This window comes from Emydura macquarii, unplaced genomic scaffold (assembly GCF_026122565.2).
Source record: "Emydura macquarii macquarii isolate MOO-44397 ecotype Brisbane River unplaced genomic scaffold, CSIRO-AGI_Emac_v2 contig_3108, whole genome shotgun sequence".
NCBI classification, from domain to species: Eukaryota; Metazoa; Chordata; order Testudines; family Chelidae; genus Emydura; species Emydura macquarii.
The window spans coordinates 1,535,226-1,556,892 of record NW_027133245.1 but is presented as its reverse complement, the minus strand read 5'-3'; the positions used below and the strand labels follow the sequence as shown (position 1 = coordinate 1,556,892).

General features: G+C 39.3%; 1 protein-coding gene across 1 annotated transcript; it reads right to left on the bottom strand.

Moving 5' to 3' along the window:
- Positions 1 to 7,889: 7,889 nt before the first annotated feature.
- TRMT9B (tRNA methyltransferase 9B (putative)) lies at positions 7,890 to 20,420 on the bottom strand. The gene is given in 4 exon segments (XM_067530566.1): positions 7,890 to 8,951; positions 13,360 to 13,533; positions 19,523 to 19,677; positions 20,338 to 20,420. Coding segments are annotated over 4 exon segments (1,431 nt in total). The 3' UTR covers positions 7,890 to 7,932.
- Positions 20,421 to 21,667: the final 1,247 nt, after the last annotated feature.

Below are 21,667 nucleotides of genomic sequence, written 5' to 3'. Positions count from 1 at the left end.
CTGTGCAAAGTGGATGAAATATGCTACCAAATTAGGATGGTTGTTTGTTGCATTTTCATTGTACAGGTAAAAATGACCACTGAAGATATAAGGCAAGGGAGAATCAGGCCCTTAGGTTGCTCTGGGCTTCTTTGAAGAGCATCACCAGCTCTCAACACAGTCTTAAATTGACTGAGTACCAAATTGAGTGGATGCTACAAAAGAAGGCACAAGATTGGAAGAGGGTCAATGGCTGTGGGCTGAGGAAAGGACAGAGAGACAGACTGGCAGAGTATAGATAATCATATTGGCTTAAGTGATGGATTCATTGAGAAAGAACTGATGAGTCTGGGTGTCTTAGTGGAAAATAGGAAAATGAGAGGTGGATAGGGACAGTAATGCTAACTTTGTGGTTACTGTGAACAAGATCAGATGCAGCATAAAGGAGTGGCACTGTCTACCCGCCTATATCACATATATTTCTAAGATTAATGTTGAATTTTTTATGAAGATAGCATCAGAAACAGTTCAGCCATTTTCTGGGACAAGGTTTGGAGAAAATATGTTGTTTTGCCCAAATTAAAAGTTCTTAAAACCATTTCATTGAGAAGCTGAAGCACCTCTGTGCTCTGAAAAAGGGACTTGACATTTGCCAGAGCATCACCCTGATGTCAGGGATGTGCCTTTTGCTGTCCCCTAAAAATCCACCCAAATTTGACCAAGTTATAAGTTCCTGAAAATGTGTTTGCTCCATCTCCACCTGGGACCTATGTGTCCTCACAGAGCAACTGAGCATGCTCCCTTCCAGGGCTGCAGGGGTTGCTTAACTGGAGTTTGGCATATACAAGACTGATTAATGGGATGGCCATACAAAAAAAATTTTTTCTGTCCAGAGCTACACTTTTCAGTCCAATTTTATCCCACATAAAGGCAAATAGACAGAGACTGGGTGTTACATTTCCTAAAGGGTCCATTTTAAATTAATTTGAATTCTTAAACTAATTAAATTGTAAATTCTCAGAAAAGTCATTCTGTGTTCAGAGAATAAGTGCTGTGATTCTGGGGAAAATAAATGATATTTTTAATATAAAACTATGAGCTTGAAAACCCTGCCTTAAGTGCAAAACTCAACTCAACCTTAATTATGGAGGTGCTACCAAAGCCTCCATAATGACTACAGACGGGGTCAAGTCAACAGCATAGGTCATTCTTAACTGAGTCCATTGTAATGTGAGAAAATAACTCAAATCTATTATCCCTCTTCCTCTCCCACTAAATGGCATGCTGTAATGAGTCAGTGGTGTGACAGAGAGTGGCCTTGTCATGTCAAGAGTTTTTATTGATAGGTTACTTGGCCCCCAACTGTCATTGCTCCGTGTAAGTTTTGTGGCTGTATGATAGTCTGGACAATGGTGTCTGAAAGGCTCACCATAGGTATGGCTACGCTGCAATTAGACACCCGCGACAGGCCCATGCCAGCTGACTCAAACTACAGCTCAAACTCTGAGACCCTCTCACCTCACCAGGTCCTAGAACCCAGGCTCCAGCCCGAGCCCAACCTTCTACATCACAATTAAACTGCCCTGCATCCCAAGCCTCAAGAGCTCAAATCAGCTGGCAGGGGCCAACTGCAGATGTCTAATTGCAATGTAGACATACCCCATAGCACTGCTGTCTCAGCTCCACTGCACATCAAGGCTGCATAGCCAAGGTGCTGAGGCAGGAAACTGGAAAGACCTTAAAATAAAAAGGCTTTGGGGCATAGGGATGAGGATCCCCCTAGATCTCCCATTTACATAGCACTGGTTTCCCTAGCTCAATCTCCCTCCCCAAAGGCAGCACTATTCCCCCCCAAGCCCATGCGCATCCGTTTCCCCATGCCACACCCACACCCATTCTCACTCTCACTGTGACCCCCCCTGCATTGCTCTGGCTGTGCAAAGCAGTTGTAAACCCAATTTAACTGGCCAATATGCACTGACTGCTCTGCACTGATCCAGAGGTCATCAAGGCAGCCAGAGTGTATTCATTAATCTGCTCCTAAAACGCAAAATAAATTATATCTGTACATTTCAAATCATTAGGAATGCCGCATGATAGCATTCTCTTTGGGTTTCTATTTTAGTGTTCATATATGAAATGTTAATAACCTAAAAAAAAAGTAAGACATTCGCTTGACACCAGGACGGGGAAAAACTTGTGGGGGAAATCAGTTTAATCTAATCTAGGGCCACAAGCACAAATATTTGTCAGTCATAATTATATGATTAATAAAAGTGTCATATCTATAGGACAGAGTTAACATTGGTTTTATGCCCTAACTGTGTTTCCATATGTTAATATGTTGGGATTTCTTTAAACTTAACGTTAATTCTGAATGTCCTGGGTGTGTAACATTTGTTTTAAAACCCTTAAGTTACTGGTATGTAGTCTCAACCGTAACGTAACTTTTTTGTCTGAGAATTGTAACTAAGGCCTGGTCTACACTGGAAATTTATACTGGCATAGCTACATCAGTCAGGGGTGTGAAAAAAACCATTCTCCCACCCAACACAGCTATGTCCACACAATATCCAGAGTAGATGCAGTTATGTCAACAGACAAGGGCTTCCATTGACATAGCTAACTTCCTTTGGCGAGGGGGTGTTCCTACACTAACAGAAAAACTCCTTCTGTCAGTGTAGGCTTTGTCTATAGTATGGGGCTATGCCAGCATAGTTATGTTTATGTGCTGAAAGGTAGTAACTAAAGTGGAGGAGATGAAGAAATGGAAGGAGAATAAAAAAGTGAGGTGTCTGAGCTGTTAGAAGTCACGTTTTCCAGCTTTTATGTGTAACTAGAGGGGCTAGAAATATATTCATTTTAAATGAAAGCATAATCACATGACTCTGGGAGCTAGCTTTAAAAAAATCATGAGAATTGCATATAAAATTATGATAATTTGCAGAACTGTTTCTGTAAATTTTTTTCTGCCTTTATTATTTCCCTAGCAGATAGAAGGGAGATTAAAGGAAAGGAGGGATCATTTTAAAAACTTGGAAGGGAGGAAATCTTCAGTCCAACCATTTCTGTGGGAAAGAATTTTGGGTGGACTATGGCCTGGCAGCCGTGAAAGGTGACAGTCTTCATTTTCATTGTGACCAAGACAGGGGTGGCTAAGCCAGAACATTTATTTTCTGATTTGGCTCCAAAGAGCTAGATGTTTTGATTACCATGCCAGGGCTCAGAAACAATTCGCTAAGGGACAGATTTATAAAGGTATTTCAGTGGCTAAAGATGCAGATAGGTGCCTAGCGGGATTTTCAAATGCACATAGGTGTCTAACTTCCATTGGAGATGCACTATCTGCATCTTCAAGTACCTATCACACCTTTAGAAATCTGGTCCAAAGACCTTGTCTATATACTGTGTTTATACTAAATAAACCAATTTAGTTGAGCGTATACAAGCCTCTGGTGTGGATACAGTTAACCAGAACAAGCTATCAATGTAAAAGCACCAGACAGTAGCACCAATTTAACTAAGTCAATTTTTCTGCTGATTTCAATTGTTGCAAAAGCTATGTGTAGAGAAGCCTAGGAAATGCCACAGTATTCTTTCTCCTATGCCTCAGAGATCAGTTGTGAAGTGCTGAAGATAGGAGTGTATGAGTGCAAGTGTGTCTATTCTCCAATTAATACTGAGTGAATCTAACAGCAAAGAACTCCGATTTGACATGCAATAAGAATTTTTCCAGACACAGAGTTTCCAATGAATAATGTGTCTTCTTTATTAATGCATCTCAAACTATATAATGTTTGCAGTAAATAATATGTCAATGGAGCAAGACTTATTTTCAGCCAAACGATAGTTAATACCTGAAGTTTTATATGTGGACAAATAAATGATTACAGTACAGTATTTAAACACAGACTTGTCCAACAGATTTCAAGTTACAACAATGGGTAGCTGCCAGAATTAATACAGAATAAGCATAACAAGTACTAAACTCACAACAGAGATATAAAACTGTATATTTGATCTAACTAGCAACACTGAAGGTTCCAAGTTGCACTGAAGTATAAATACGGACCTCAACTACTACAAATGCATCACACAAGTAAATCCCTACACTCCAAAGATGACCCATTCAAGTCAATGGAGTGCACATATGATTACAGTTCAGTGCGGATGTGATTACAGGATCAGGGCTATCGTTTTTAATCAGAACACAGTCAGACTGTTCATTATTAATACTGTGCAACAGTAACACACTGCATATCTCTTAACTGGCATTTTAAAGCATACACATAAATAGCATGAGTACCAGCACTTATCACAGATGAACACTTTACAACAAAAGTTTATAGCTTTTCATAATCCATTTGTGCTTTTAAAACTATTTTATTTAAACTATTTGTATTTAAAACAATTCAGCTTTGAAGAAGGTAAATTAATTGCCTTTTGTAGAAAAACAATAGCTTTTGCACCTATATTCACATTTACTCCAAAAAGAAGACAAAATGACATTTATCAAATATTTTATTTTCATGTTCCGTCAAAAAATAAGTTTGTTCAATTGTAATATATGTGTTTTATTGCAGGTGTCAATTTAACTTATACATTTTAAGAGTTAAAATAGCAGCTATCATAAGTCAATTCAGACTGACAATGGTTAATATTAAATTAAGAAGGAAACTGGGCATCTTTCCTCTTCTGATCAAGATATCTCACAGTAAAAGTTAAGGACAGCTTGGTGACCAACTGAAGTCAATGGAAGTTTACCATTGGCTTTAATGGGACCAGAATTTTACTTCTAGAACTCTCTATTACCAAACAGAAGACACAAATCCAAACTTTACTTTTGCCTGGTAAGGGCCAAATCCTGCAGTTCTAACTAACATAAATGAGAGTTCTATCATAGTGAGTGTTGGAGAAATTGTATTTATTTAATGTTAATTATGGGCTTAGGTATGGTATTCACCACTTATTTGAATACATTAAGATACCTCCCTTAGCAAATAAGCACTGGGATCACACGTGAGGTTTTTTTTTGGAAAGGTCATGTTGCCCATGATAAGAGAGACTCATAAGGTAGGATCCACAAAGGACTTAGGTGTTACAGTGCTGAGAGTCACAGCACCTAACTTTTAGGTACCTAGAAAATCTCAGGAACAACACTGCAGTCCACAAAGCTGTTAAGCACCTAGGCTCCCTATCCAATGCATGGGGAGAGATAGGCGTGTAAGCCAGCAATGGTAATTGCCTAAACTAGCCAATGGGATATGCCAAGCTGAGGAGATGTGCTAAGACCCATCCCTCACGCAGAGATAGGCACCTAAGTCTAGGGTGCAGGCAAGTGCCTATCTCTGCCAGCGATTAACAAACAAGAATCTCTCTCCTGGAGTCAGGCCACTTATGCACCTAAGGCAATTCTTTCAGGAATGAATTTGGGGCCTGCCTCACTCTATACTAAACAGCAGGAGAAGGAGATGGTGCTGGTGCCCCCTTTATAACTTTTACCCAGTGGTTAATGCACATGTCTGGAATGTGGGAGACCCAAGTTCAATTCCCCCCTCTCTGACAGAGGGGGAGAAATAATTTAACCAGGAGCATCCCATCTCTCAGGAGAGTACACAAATCACAGAGATAGGGGATATTCTGGTGTGTGGCTTCCTCAGGGGCCTGTTGGCACTGTTCCATTGTGAATAAATAATGAAAGAATGGTTGGAGCCAGAAACTTCCACCTCTAGGGCAGGTGCCCAAACCACTGGGATTCGGAATCATTCTCAGTCTCTCTCCAGCCCAATGACTGTTTCACTGTGGATAAATACTTAAAGAATCATTGGGCTAGAAAGAGAGCAAGGGTGAAAATGACAATGAACAGAAACTGTACTATAAGAAAACCCATGGAGTTAAGTCTATTTAGAGAACTTTAGCAAATTAATATATATATGTATGTATATATGTATATATCTTATTAAACTTTATATCCCAGGCAGCTACATATAAAACACTTACACTTTTACTTCATTCAGGGTCTGTGATTGAACAAGCTAAAAGCTATGAATTTACATATTGTAGCATGGGTATAGTTTAAAAAGAATTTACAGTAGTTTTGCTCTTGTTAAAACTCCTTTTATACACAGTATCTCAAGTTCTTTACTGAGTAATTAGTCAGACATTTTAATTACCAAAGTCAAATTATAACAATCAGTTAAACTACTACAAATACAGGGGGACAGTCAATGAAGCCAATGGAGTTATGCCAATTTACACTAGCTGAGGATGTGGCCTAGGTAACTTAATTGACCAAGTGCAGAATTTGGCGCTAGAATTGCACTGATTGCATATGCAAACAGAGCCATTATTATGGCTCATTGCTGTTTCCACTGATGTCAATTACAGTTTTGCTACTGAACTCAATGAGTCAGCTTCTGATACCCCACCAATGCTAAGTAGCACCTTACTCCACAAGCAGTCCCAGTGAAATCAATCAGATTACTTAAGGAGTAAAGTACTACTCATTGTGAGTAACCGTGGGCTAATGTAGTATATTGTCTGTGACTATCATAAATCCACTCCCTTGGCTGTGATAGTTGGTCAGTGGAATAATTCTTCCACAACCTAGTTGCACTTACAAGGGGGGTGGAGGGGTTGGTCAACTTAACTACATTGCACAGGGCATAAGCCACATAGCTAGGATGACTTAAGTTTTAGGTGTAGATCAGACCTGAGAAAGGGAAATCTGCCCATGACAACAGAATTATCCTCTAGTCCTTTGAAAAATGGTTCTTAAGTTTTTCGCTCCCAGATGCATCAGGGACCTTTTAATGTCCCATTTAAAATATGGAAGACATGTATTTTAAGGATTTTGCTATTTGATTCATAATGTTTTATTTACATACTTGACTCATATCTTCTACATTTCTTAGGATACCTTTAAGACAAAAGAAAGTATATATTGTTATCTAAGTAAATAAGCTGATCCAATACTACAAATCTGTCTTTTAAACTAAATCAGTCTTTTAAACTAAGCAGAGATGCACTAGAATCATACTAATTTCACATAGTGCTCCCATGTTTATTTAAAAAATATGTACATCTCAAATATATTTCATTTTCTGTACTCTGTAAATTACTGTTATTAAAATTAGTCTCAGTAACTGTATTTACAGATAAGCAAAACTTTTAAAACCTTAGAAAATAAATTAATGTATTTGTGGTAAAGAATACATAAGACTCAGTCTCAACTCCTTAACTTTGAGGCATAAACTAGATTGTTTAAAAAACAAGACCAAAATCTTGAACAAATGCAGCTGTCCCATTTGCTCCAGAATGCTAAGCACAAAGCACGGAATGCTCAAGGCTTGATCACGCAAACATTTGTGCCTATGAGTAGCCCATCCTTTGGACCACTGAAGACCCCAATTCAGCAAAGGATTTAAGCATGTGCTTAACTTAAAGCATGTATCTAAGTCAGGACTTAGGTACATGGTTAAAGTTAAGCATGTCCTTAAGTTATTTGCTGAAGAAGCATGGACTGCTGAATCAGGACCTTACTGAGTAAAGTTAACACACATGCTTAAGTGTTTGCAGGTCCCAGCTTCAATTTGTCACTGGATGAATATTTCTCATAAAAAATGCCCTGATCCTTATCTTATAAAAGTTTTATTTTGTAATAGAAAAGTATGTTAAAAAACTGAATCATTGGCTAAAAGCAGTATAAAACTCTCAAAAGCCTATCTTTGACAAAACATAAGTATTGTTGTTTGTCACTTGTCACTTACATTCTTATATACAATATTTATACATATATACAAAGTCAAATCACAAATGGATAGAAAGAACACAACTATATGAGACTCAAATTCCATTTTATATTGCACAATTACAACACCACAGAACACCTTCAAGGAGCAGTAATTAAAGTTCTCAATTTTCAAAGTTTTGTTTGATTTGCTCACTTCGCTGTTATTTTGCTGTTTTCTCTGCAATAATGCACCAGTTTCCATGATCATAGCAAGAACTAAGAATATGAAGCTCTGGCACATTCTCTTCTAGTAGACAGCATAGCTCTCCTTCCCGAAAAACATGATAATAACGCATGAAGGCTTTTGTATCCAATATGTCAACAGCGGGGTCCCCAACAGCCATTGCATCATCCAAAATATAATCAGTGGAGTCAGTTGTTGAAGTTCTTTGAAAGAGTTTGCTGGACTTACCATCTTCATCTTTACTACAGATACAGTTGTTGTCCCTGTCTTCCATAGGACCACTCAGAAAAGATGTTTCTTCGTTCTTGCTCTGAACTACTCCATGGTGTTCTCCATTTAAATCCCTTAGTACATCTGAGGCTGTCATCCATAGTGGTTTTTTGAGAGATGCATTTTCCATAAACACGTCATCATCATCTAAACTTTGTTCTTTTGATAATGGCCCCTGGTGACCTAAGTCTAAACTGGAGTGTCTTGATGGTTGAATCGATATAGTACTGTTTGCCCATCCTCCTACATTCTTCAGAGGTTTCATCTTCTCAGTTTGCTTTCTTAAGGTTGTTTCATCAAGGGATCTGGAGAAAAACCATGAACGAAAAGATCTCCCGAGAGCACTATAGAATTGATTTTCTTCTTCTTCAGACATTTTCATGCAGCAGGTTTTGGCTAAGCAATGGTCTGTACTGTGGGAACTTTTTGTATCAAGATCCTGTTTAAGATTAATTGGATAGCTGCATTCAGAGCCTATTAGTTGCTGTGGGTGTTTTTTTACAGTATGTCCAAGATCACTCTTATGTCCAGACTGATTTGATTCTGAAAGAAGCCGGGAACACAGGTCCCTATTCCATGGAACAAATACATCTTGTTTTTCAAAGCGACGATTTTTTTGTTCCAGAGCCCAAACATAAATCATTATCTGACCTCCAGGTATCAACACCCTTGCCATTTCTTGTATTGCTTTGATTCTTCTCTGTTTAGTTGAGAAATGATGAATCACTGCGCCGGAAGAAAAGGCATTTCATGTTAAATATTGCTAATGGTACATTATTTACTTTTTAAAATAATCTTCAGATTGACATTGCTGGAAACATAAACCCTCTATGTAGCCACAGAACAAGTACAGCATAAGGTAATAACAATACAAGCCTTCTCCATATTTTCCTATCAATGTGCCTTCGCTATAGCTGGTCAGAAAACTTTGATGGACCCATTTTCCACCAGAAAATGCAGTTCCATAGAAATAGAAATTGTTGGCAAAATCATGTCAACTTTGCAGAATTTTCACTTTGGAGAAAAACTGAAAAATTTCCAACAATGTCAAAATGCCCCTTTTCAATGTTTTCAAAACTAAACATTTTGATTGTTCATTTTCATATTATTTTTGTTTTAAACTTTTTTATATTACAATATTAAAAAATCAAAATAAAAACAAAACTTTTCAATTAATCCAAAACAATAATTTTTTTTCAGAATTTTGCTTTGCGGAGAATATAGAAATTTTATGGGTTTTGTTCCAAATTGAAACAAAGCCAAATTGTGACGTTTCAAAATACTTCATGAAATGGAATTTCTATGCTCTGCCCAGATCTAGCCTTATTCATGTCTTGAATGGAGCACCTCTAGCCAGGAGTGGGTAGTTGAGACTCCCTGGCCCATTCAACCATTGGGCTCCTGCTGAATTAAAAGGAAATATCTCAAATACGCAAACTGCTCTGATTATAATAACCAAAGATGATTGAATCCTAAATTAATATTGTTTCAGAATAATATAATATGTTTTAATTTAAGTACATTTAAAGTATGTCTATCCAAAGCTTGGGGTGGATATGTAAAATATTAATGAAAAAAATCTATACAATACATTAATTGGATTAGTGTACAAAACTAAAACATGCTAACCCCTTTCCATGAAGTCAATCGCCCATTGAGTCTACTTTCCCCTTTCACAGAAGATGCCAGGGAGAACCAATAAGCTTTGCAGCATGATCTGAAAGCCACCATGTTCACACTCTGCTTGGGCAAGGAAAGGAAGTTGGGAGCAAATCATTGAGATGCCTTGCCCTAATTTGAAAAAGGGCTCTGTTGGTTCAAGAACCTCACCTATTTACAACTGCTAAAGTATCACAGTAAAAGCAGACTGAGGTAGGCAAGGACCCAAATCACTTGCGGATTTACACGTGAAAGCCAACACCTTAAATTTCATCTAAAAGTCAGCTAGCAACTAATGCAGATCACAGAGTATGGGAGTAATGTGCTTTTGGGTTGCCATATTCTGAATTGGCCACAATTTCTGAATGGTTTTAAGGTGTAGTCCTATACATACGTGCATCTCACCTCAGTTAGTTTTGTCTTCATTTGTCAATATGGGTCAAATGTGCAAATGAGGATGCAACCTTCTTGCCAAGTGCAAATGATAAAACCCTACCTATGTAAACTGGACACAGATGATGCCTAGTAACAAATAGTGAGAATGGTCCCTCAATCAGAGGTTCTACTATTCCTTCCAGTTGCCTCCCTGACCTTGTAGTACTATCTCAGTCTTATCTGGATCAAGGCCCAACCAGCCAGCTTTCAGTAATACCACAGTTTCTTAGACACTGGGATCAGATGAGACATAGAGCATGGTGTATGTACGGTGTATGTCTCTTACTGAAGACACTTCAGGCCATATATCATCACAACACATCCTGGTAAATGGTATCAAAAGCAACTGACAGAAGAAAAAATCAGGATAAATATCTGATCTTTGTCCATCACTAGGAAGAGATAATCAACCAACACAGTCTGTGCAATCCCTGTCTGAAAGAGGTTCAGATAATGGGTCATATTCTCTTCAGGCTAAAATGGCATAGTCCCTTTGGTGGTCACATAGCCATATATATTTTGTCAATGAGATTCTGCCAGTGTCATTCAGAAGAGAATTTGACCCTTTTCCTTTTCCAATCTCCAAAAGTGGAAGGAAGAACAGTTAATCTGCAATTAGATGGACATGGGTACACCAAATCTCAGAGCATCTAGGCTTAACACTCACTATTGTTATACGTACAAAAATGTGATTAATACATTTATTCTTGTCAGGAGAGTAATTGACACAAATATTATATAAGCAGGCAGCTCTTTGAGATGTGTTGATTTGCTTTCAGTGGGTTGTGCCAGGTTAGTAGAGAGCTGAATCTGGCCTATTGTCTGATAAGTAGTAAAGTGAAAGCAAGTGAAGTAAATCCTGTTAGCATATTAGTCAGTCATTTTTCCCTCTAAGCTAGTGAGCATATTGAAACAGGGACCACTGAAACATGTATTTTTCTGTGGCAATACATTTTACTCATCATATATGGACTAATTTCTTGGTGATAACATAGGATATATCTACACTGCAATTAAACATCCATGGATAGCCCATGTCAACTGACTTGGGCTCACAGGGTCCCAGAGCTCGAACATCTATGCTGCAATTAAACAGCCCCTTAGCCTGAGCCCGATTAATCTGATTTAGGCCATCCAGGGGTGTTTAATTGCAGGGTAGACATACCCATACAGTGATCAACTTGAGTTTCCCAGACTGGAACTCCAGTCTGAGCCTCTAGGGGTCCTCCCAAAGGGCTACAACTAAGATGGCTACCAGAGCTCTCTGACACCATTCTCAGCATGCTTTGGGTCAGGGTTGGTACAGAAAGAACTAAAAACCCCTGATGGAGCCAATTATGGAGACTCCTGCATGGGTTGATTTGGACAAGCAGTCCAGTAAAACAAAGACAAGTCAGAGCTGCACAGCTCTGAGCAAATTAATGGGGGAAGGGGCAGCCTGACCAAAAAAAAGAGAGAGTATTTTGACTTGAGTTGGGAAGCTAGGGGAGCGACAGCACAGCTTAGGGAGTCCCTGTTAAATTCCCTCTTCCTCCAAAGAGAGTTTTCGCACTATTCTGAGACTCTAGCTTCATGAATCAGGTAGCTCCAGCACTGCAGTGACCAGCATCCAGAGAGAGAGAGATCGAGAACTCTGACCTAGCACCAGCTACCCAGAGTCAGCCAAGACCCCAGGATAATTCCAAACCAGGGAACCATTGAGCCCTAGTGGAGTCAGGAGAGGGCTCTGCTCCAACTAGGGATGAAGAACAAGTAAAGCGATTTTTGTTTAAGCTCGGCAATACCACAGCACCTGCAGGCCCCATCTCAGGACTCATGACCTCAGCAGAACCATCCGCCGCAGGAAAGCATTAGGGTGGGAGGTGGGTTTGAAGGAGTTTGTGAACAGTAGGAGGTGAGACATTGGCTTATTTATAAATGTTGGTTAATTATTAGTTATCCTTACTTCCTATTTTCCTCTTCCAATAAAGTTCTCTCTTCTTTTTTGCTGTTATTTTTGGCGTATTATTCCTTTTGCTGGGGTTTGTTTAGTTACTTTATTGTCCCCTGTGTGCTTTACACTCCTTGTCAGCTTGTAGTATCATCATGGATTTCTCAAGGGACAGCACCCTTGTATCTCAAGCATTCAGAGAAGTCACTCTGAATGGAGACACCAGGCATCAAGCAAAGAAAAGAACCCAGGACCCAGCCTGCACACGGAGGGAAAGAAGCCACTCCAACTATTAGTGATACCAAGCATCTGGGAGAGAAGAGGAGGGAAGCTTAAGACACACTTTGGGGGAAGGGCTACAGATGTTTCCATATTGCATTATTTTGATATAAGAACTGTAAGCAGCTGTGTGGTGGTAATATGACACCCTACAATAGCATTGAAGTTTAGTACTAAAAACATTGTAAAATAAGTCCAGGGCAGGATATCATTAAAAGTATCATCCAAAATGCTCTTCCCTCCTCTGTTACTCATATTTATACATACAGGAGGATGGGTACATTACATACATTACATGGGTAATATCTTCAAAAATGAAACTCATTGGGATTTAGTCTCCTAAGTTCCATAAAGGTTTTGAACTTTTACCCCATGTCTGCTCTACATAAAAAGGCGTATTCTTAATACATGCTCGCTAAGGTGATTTGTAGATTTAACATGTTAGTTGGTCAAGGTAGGCCCTGGGGAGAGGGGGAGCCAAGAGTTTACCTTGACTAGCTAATGTTTTAAAACAACAACTTGATTTGTTTACACTAGAATTTCAACATACATTAGTTAACACGTGTAAAAACTAACCTTTTTTCCTGGTATGTAAAAGTTCACACAAATAAATGGCACTTCCCTAGTCAATGTCATTGTTATGAAATTAAACTGAATACCTTTTCATTCTCAAGTTTCCTAGAAGGAAACCTCTGTTGCCTAAGATTTTAAAGATAGTGGAGTGGTTTAAAATAACCATGTCAATGAGATATAAGAACCAACTGAAAAAACTAAGCAAAATATTTCACATTTACTTTGGAACAGAACAAACATTCTACTGTATTCTCTTACCTCCGATGGAGATGACTGCATCGAAGCACTGATCCCTAAGGGGAATATTAAGGTTGTCACATACCAAGACTTCACAGCCTTTCCTTCTTGCAATCTTTATCAAAGGCTCACAGTAATCACAGCCCAGATTAAACACCTGACTGTTGATATTGAGATACTTTCCAGTCCCACATCCTACAAAACAATAGCATATATTACACAAGAAGTAATCTATTATGAGATTCCTTCATCCCACCTGTCATACCTCATAGAAAAGCTAAAACACTTTGTGCCAAAATACTCTCATAAATCTTTCCAATTTAAAACGACCTTGGAAAATGCAATATGGGTTTGAGCCTGCAGACCTAATTCCCACTGAAATCATTTTGTCTCTGTAAAATTATAAATTCACATAATCAGAAGTGGAATGGTATCTGCAACAGCAACATGACAGCTTTGTAAATTCATGACACAGTGGTAAAGATCATCAATAAATCATGAACAAAATTAAAGGCCAAAATTCTCCTTTCCAATCCACAATGTACATATTTATTTAGAATGCAAAGATCCCTCTGATGTCAATGGAAATTCTGCACATGCAACTATGCCCAATTCTTGCCACGCAGCCTAAATACTAGACTGTGTAATTGATTTCTCTTTGGATGGGTTGGGGAGGTAGATGAGAAAGAAATCCTTCTCCAGCAAGCCTTGGACTACTCTGCAGCAGCTACTGCACACATCCCTAATGCACCCCCTTCACAGGGAGCAAGGGAGCAAACACGAGGATCGATGAAGCAGTGGCTCCTTCAACCCGTGCCTGATCTCCACCCTGTAGCCACTATTGAGCTAAGCTCCATGCCACATGTGCCAATCCTACAAATCTTGCCCTCCACATTGTGCAACAGTTCTACTGCCAGTGAGACCTCTGTGGTTGCAGAGGAGAGGGCAGGATTTGCCCAAGACTGCTGAATAAAGACCTGCAGCACAGACCAGAGAGGAGAATTTTAACCTCCAAATACAGACTTGAAACTGACAGAAGTTCAGTGGTTTCTATGCAATGAATAATTATTTCAGCGTTACAGGTACATCCTGTATTTCTGTTATTATATATATATATATGTATATATTATTTCTGTTATTGCTTTTATCAGTTACAAGGGCACATTTGTAAGTGTGATAAGCATCTAAAGAATGTGCCTTCTACCTGAAAGTACATTTAGAAATATTAAAGGATCAGTGCTGTTCTAAACTGAAATATTTCAGACTGCTCTTCAATACCATATGCATTACAGGCACTTTTCAAAATCAGATTAGGTAACACTCAGGACAGTTATGGGTCAGTGGTGGAGAATAATATCTGAAAGCTTACACCCTAGAGGCAGGGAAACAGCTAGGCATAGAGAACCATTTTAGTCTTAGTAATTCAATTTAAAGGCCTGAGTTATCTTTAGAAACAGCACTGCAGCTTGCAACCCTGCTGCTTTCATTGGTGATAATATACATTATCTACAAAGACAGCACAGTAACTGTGAGAGAAGAGCAGAACACTCAAAGTGGTAAAAAAGAGCACATTGCTAGAGCAAAAACCCAGCATTATTCTTAACAATGTGCTCTTTTTTTACCACTTTGAGTGTTCTGCTGTTCTCTCACAGTTACTGTGCTAAAAATAATGCTCATGAGAAATGAAAGGGAATAATATATTAAAGCAGTTCAAAGAAAATATGAGATGAAAAATTAAGATCTGCATGTTAATAAGAGAGTGGGAGTTGTTAAATCAGAATAAAAGTATTATTGTGTTAGTAGCAGGAACACTCTTGACTAAAAATGTAAATTATGTGTATATTGATTAAAATGCTTTAATTCAGTTAATTGACAGGTAGCTTTTGCAGAATAGTTTTTATAATAAGAACATAACATAAGAACGGTCATACTGAGTCAGACCAATGGTCCATTTACCCCTGTCTTCCAATAGTGGACAATGCCAGGTGCTTCTGAGGGAATGAACAGAACAGGTAATCATCAAGTGATCTATGCACTCGACTATGCCCAGCCTCTGGCAAACAGCAATCCCTGCCTGTCCTGGCTAATAGCCATTAATGGACCTATCCTCCATGAATTTATATAGCCCTTTTTTGAACCCCCTTATACTCTTGGCCTTCACAACATCCTCTGGCAAGGAGTTTCACAAGTTGACTGTACACTGTGTGAAGAAATACTTCATTTTAAACCTGCTGCCTATTAATTTCATTTGGTGACTCCTACTTCTTGTATTATGAGAAGGAGTAAATAACCTCTATCATATCCCTCCTTAGTCATTTCTTTTCCAAGCTGAAAAGTCCATTTTATTAATCTCTCCTCGTATGGAAGCTTTTCCATACCCCTAATCATTTTAGTTGCCCTTTTCTGTACCTTTTCCAATTCTAATATATCTTTTTTGAGATGGGATGACTAGATCTGCACACAGTATTCAAGACGTGGGTGTATCATGGATTTATAAAGAGGCAATACAATATTTTCTGTCTTATTATCTATCCTTTTCCTAATGATTCCCAACATTGGTAGCTTTTTAATCTCAGTGTATACTATGGAATAAGGAAACCAAAAAATACTTTTGTGCTACCAATAAACACTTCTGTTTTAATAACTGAGGCCTGGCAGGCATACCTTACTTGTGAGCCTGACTGGTAGAAAGTGGGTAGAGGTTCATGAATTGCTACAATGACCTGTTACATACAATTATTTAAGAAAATATGTAAAAAGGAGCCAGAAAGACTAAATTAATTTAAACAGAAAAGGTTTACTGATACCACTAAAGGGCTGTGTTAAGACTGCTAAAAAAGAGGAGAAGGGGACAGGAAATCAATGGACCAAAATTGATTCAGAAATTAGGCCTAATTGGTGGGCAAAATAATGAGAGGATGGCCCAATTCACCCATCACCCATCACCTTGTTGGGGTCATTAAAAAGAGGTTTAAGGGAGAAAAAGGAACTTTTATCATCACTGCAGCTGCGGCAGAAAGATTGTTGCCATGGCACCAGACCTTGATAGTCTACGGAGAAGGCGGACCATCATCACTGCACCAGCGAGGAACCCAGCCTGATACATGTGAGATCCCCCTCTGCCTTCCCTCCCTTATTCCCTTTCCGTCCCCCACTATCTTCCTCCTGTTCTACCTCTCTCTCTCCCTCAGCTTTTCATCTGACCCTGAAATCAATTGTATTGCACAGCATTGGCATGAAGAGATGAGACAGCCCATCCAGCTCTGCTCAGCCTGAGAAGGACCAGTGAAGGAGAGGGACCAGACCAAACCAACCAGATGATGTTCCTGATCAGAAAGGAAAGCAGGGATCTAGAGCAACAGCTGTCATGGCTGACCTGCCAGCCCATCAAATCTGTCCATGGCTGAGCAGCCACCCTATATCCTAAGAACTTCAACAAAAGCCATATTCCCCCCATCTTTACTGTTCTGTCTCTACTCCTCCTCAGGTCGGTCTGTTTTGTAGAAAGCAGGAAAGTGACTATCACTCCTAACTAAGATATGCATGACAGAACTAACCTTTCTTCTCCATCAAGGACTATTTGGCAGAATAAGAGACTCTACCTCAATATTCACCCTCTTCCAAAGAGACTTTGATAGGTTTGGATTAAGTTTGTTTTGCATCATCACTCAATTTCAGTTTTCAATGCTTTTTTGTCTTGTTTTGATTCTTTTCCCTTTGTGTGTTTTAATCGTAAATTTCTAACCTTTGGCATTAATTTTGTAGGGTGTTTGCCATGGTATTAAGCAGTTGAGATCTCTGTATATGCACCAAACCATTAGCCTTCTTTAACACTGTTTAATGTTGTACAGTGACATGGTCATATTAATAGTTTTGACTCCTTGGGCCCTTTATTCCATCTAAATTAACACAACAGTTCACAGTTCCACATCAGAATGAAACTTAATATTGTTAACCCCTCCAGTACCTCATGATACTGTATATATATGATATTAATTTGTAATAGTATTTATTAATAAAGCAATAAGTGGGCTTTAATAAGTTCCTTTTTATGAAGCTGTAATAGTGTCGGCCACCTCACAAATACCCTTCATGGCCAGGATGACTCTGCAGTGCCCTGCCTCAGTTCCCCCCTTTGTTCCTCAATAAACTCAAAAAGAGGCTTTCACAAGTCTAGTAACAGCCCTTCTTGGGGTCTGATTTTATTAACAAAGTTCCAAAACAAACACAAGAAGTCTTCCATTCGGCCTTAAGCGAGGCACAGCCCCTCCTCCCTGAGGTACTGTCTCTTTCTGCTCTCTAAGGCACTGGAATAAACACAAGGCCTCCTCTGCCCTCTTTGTCTTTCCCCAAAAGGAAAACAAAACTTCCAGCTGGGTCTTTCTACCCAACCACAACTCCGTTCTTTTGGGATCGCTGCAGGAGAGACTCTTTTCCTGCAGCTTTACTCTGCCATCCCTCTTGGTTGTTCACACGCCTGTTTTCCAACCCCCTCAGAGCCCTGGTTCAGTCACATGACCACCTGTCGAATGCCTTGATTCATACTGTCCACCTGGGGAGATAAACAGCTGTATCACAGGTGGGCTGAGAACTATCTCCCTTTAGAAGGGCCAGCCACCATATGACAGAAGCAACAAATTTCAGGGTCAAAGGCTAAATAATTTATCCTGATGAACAAGATGAGGACTATGGACCAAGGGACATCTCATCTTATCATTAGTATGCTACATGTGAAACAAACAAAAAGAGCTTTTTAACAAAAAATGTCATGTTAAATAAAGAGGATTTCAGCATTCAAGGCTATCAATCAACACATCTACTCTCAAAAGCACTCAAATATTCAAAAGAAGAAAAAAATGAATACTAAAATTCCCTCCTGGTTCAGTATTTTGAGATCCCTATGACTAGGACCAGTTCAAAAAAAGTTAACTCCACCACCAGCTCCTTCCCCAGTTTTGCCTGATGCTATTGGTTAGTTATGCAGCTCAGAGATAACTCACACCAGGTGTAGCCTGTAGGTGTAGCCTCAATGAACTAGGAACTGTGGAATGCCAAGACATGCAGACTATTGAATGAAAGGATGCCACAGAATACTCCGTTAGACTATCAGCACATGTGGTGCCTATAAACTAAATAATGCCTAGGACCCAAAGTATGGGTTTTGTGGAGGAGCTGGCAGGGTAGGAGGGTTGTACCTTTTCTTTGGATTTCAGCCTGAGGCCTACAAAGTGTGTTTTCAGGGGTGCCTTTGGCAGAGGGCCATGGGTGCAACTGCACTCACAGAAATCAGGTCCAATGAGCACTAGGTGCACTCGCACAGGGCCCCCATCTCAGATTTGGCCCAGTTGCCCCTCTGTCTGGATGGTGGGTAGCTGGGCCAAATTTGTGTAAGTAGCATTGTAACCTGGAGCATGACCTCACAGCACCACTCAGGCTTCGTGCCCGCCATTGATAGTGTAGGGAGTGACTTGCCCACCCCATCTGGGCCCCAATCCCTCTGTTGCCACCGCAGGCATCATTGCACTGGGTCTGAGGTGACCTGCCAGGCAGACAACCTGAAGGCAGGAGAAGCGGGGGTTTAGAAATACTGCCCCACCAGCAGTGGGGCTGAAGCTCAGGGAGAGGCGAGACTGGACATGGCCTCCTGCTGCATGCAGGGCAGAACCCCTCTCATCCCTGTGAGGAGGGCTGTGACCTCACAAGCCTGGGCCCTCTCTGACCTGCCAGCCCCATGGGGAGGACAGTGTCCCCAGAGCCCTGGGCCCTCTCTGACACCCCCATTACTTTCTTGGAGCCCCCATCCCCACACCAATTGAATCAGGAGACTATATCCGCCCCTGGTTTTCCTCAGTTTGGGAAAGGCAGAAGTGCAATTTTTGGTATAGTGATTTGTTCCATTAAGTTTGAAATACTGAAAAGGTGAACGTCACACTGTTGTAGAAAACAAATAGTATGTGTTTTGGTAAAGAGTAGACACGCAAACACAAGTTTTGATCTGATACAGCAATAAGATATGTAATAACATATTCTTCTCAATTTTCTTTGATTTTCAGCTACTGTATGTCCATTACCTCATAGCTGTTAAGAACATCCTCCAGACTAGATTTCAAGGACAAGTATGATAAACACAATGTGTAAAACAAACGATGACACGATTTTTCATTCAGTAAATACAGTAACTTACCTATATCAGCAATGAGACTGCCAGGCTTTTGCTCCAACAGAAATTGACGAACATGAGGCCATGCTTTGCTCTGCAGATCATTAAAACAGGAGGCTGTGCTTTCGTACACACTATGTACATGCCGATTTTCTAGCTGGGTAGCCTCATGTTCCATCCTGAACACAGCATATGACATAACAGACAAATACAGCATAACATAAATGTAGCAGCACAGGTTGTAAATTTTTGTAGTATTTTACGTCATGCCTCTATAAATTCACATTTATAAAAGTAGAAGACTAATTTATAAAGTGCATTTTCATTACATAGGGTCAGTTATTGTACCTGCCATTAACTTCAGCGGGCATGGGATTATGCCTAAGGAGTATTATGCAATAACATGTATCCATGTACAGGTATCCGTATTTGTCCAATAATTTCACCCATGAAATGAAGGCACCAGTGGGCTGGAACACATCAGATGTTTCACAATACACAGCAACATTACACAATAGTTTAGGGCACAAAGTGAATAATACTATATCCAATTGAAACTACAGGAAAATTTAGGTAGGCAGAATGTAATTACCCTGAATTGAAATTTGGCCAGGACATTGATACTAAAACCTTTAAACCATGCAAAAAAAGGGTAATTGTGTCCCATTTTCATCAAAACAAAGCTTCAACAAAAACAATTACTTTTTTTTTTCCATTTTCTACACAGTTTAGTAAGGATCTCAGTTCAATGACTTATCTGAAAGATGGCACCTTCAACCGCCCAGTGTTCCTAAGGCCATGCTGGGGCATTAGATGGGTACAGACTCAGAGATAAGTACCTCTACTGAATTATCACCACCACTTTTTTGCAGTATCCTTGGTTTTTCTTGGTGGTCACCAATCCAAGTTTCAACAAAGCCATCCTTGTTTATCTCCTGAGGCCTGATGAGATTACAGGCCGAGATGTTATGGCTGCAAGCATTTATATGGCAGTCTTCACGTTACTCACATTACTGATGACCTAGTCAGAAATTATTCCTCCACATCAGAAAAACAGGACTCATTAATCAACTCGTGTTTTTATTCAAATAGCCAGCAGAAACTAAAGCTGTTTACAGTTTTCTCCTGAAGAATCAAGTAATATATATTGTATAGATGAAAGCACTAAAGTGATTCATTTGGTTGCATTTGAAAATGTCAGAAGCCACATGTGACACTTGACATATAACACATTCCTCTAGATTTTCTTTGATTTTCAGAGATTGTTTGTCTCTGGAATCACCTTCTGCCTATCCTCTTTACTGTAGCAATAATTTATTAAGAGGTGGGATTGAAACAGCCAAATAAAATGGTATGTGTAATAATAAAGTAAATTATTTAAGGCCCAAATCCTGCAACACTTTACACATGTTCTTAACTTTGAATGTGTAATTAGTCCCATTGATTTCAATGGGATTATTTGTGCAGTTAAAATTAAGCACAAATGTGCGTGTTTACAAGATTGGAGTTTAACTCCTCATCTGTTTCATCTGTTTTTTGGCCTGTGTATGCTGGAGATCAGACTAGACAATCATATTGGTCCCTTCTGGCTTTAATCACTATGACTCTCTCTTCAAACCATTTACATTTATAGTCTTCAGAACCCTTACTTTCCTAATTTCTTAAATGGTCCATAATTCTGTTGTAACTAATTGTTATTGTCCCATGTTTAACTATCAGAGCACTGATGGGTGCATAAAATAACATTTTTATAACTTTTCAGTGTAATTTTTATAACAGTTTAAAAGGTTTTCAGTTACCATGCTTTTAGTGCCATTTTGAGGCAGTACAAAACTGTAACAGCAACTTATGCAGAAGTTAATTGTAATGAAACATAGACATAAAAGGACAGTTACAAACACTGAACACAATGTAACTGAGCCTCAAATATAAAAGAGAACAAGAAATATATTGAAGGATAAAGGAAAGTGAATGATTAAAAGCATACATGTGAGCTTAAGCCAGTGGGTGAAAAAAGCTGTAGTTTTAATTAATAAGCACAAAATTTCACTTTAACGAAGATGTCTCGATTTAATTCCCATGTGGGATGAGGTTTAGTTTTGTTTCTTACCCAGTGAATTACAAAACTATTAGGTGAAAGTGCAGCTGCTCAAGAGGACATGTGGAAAA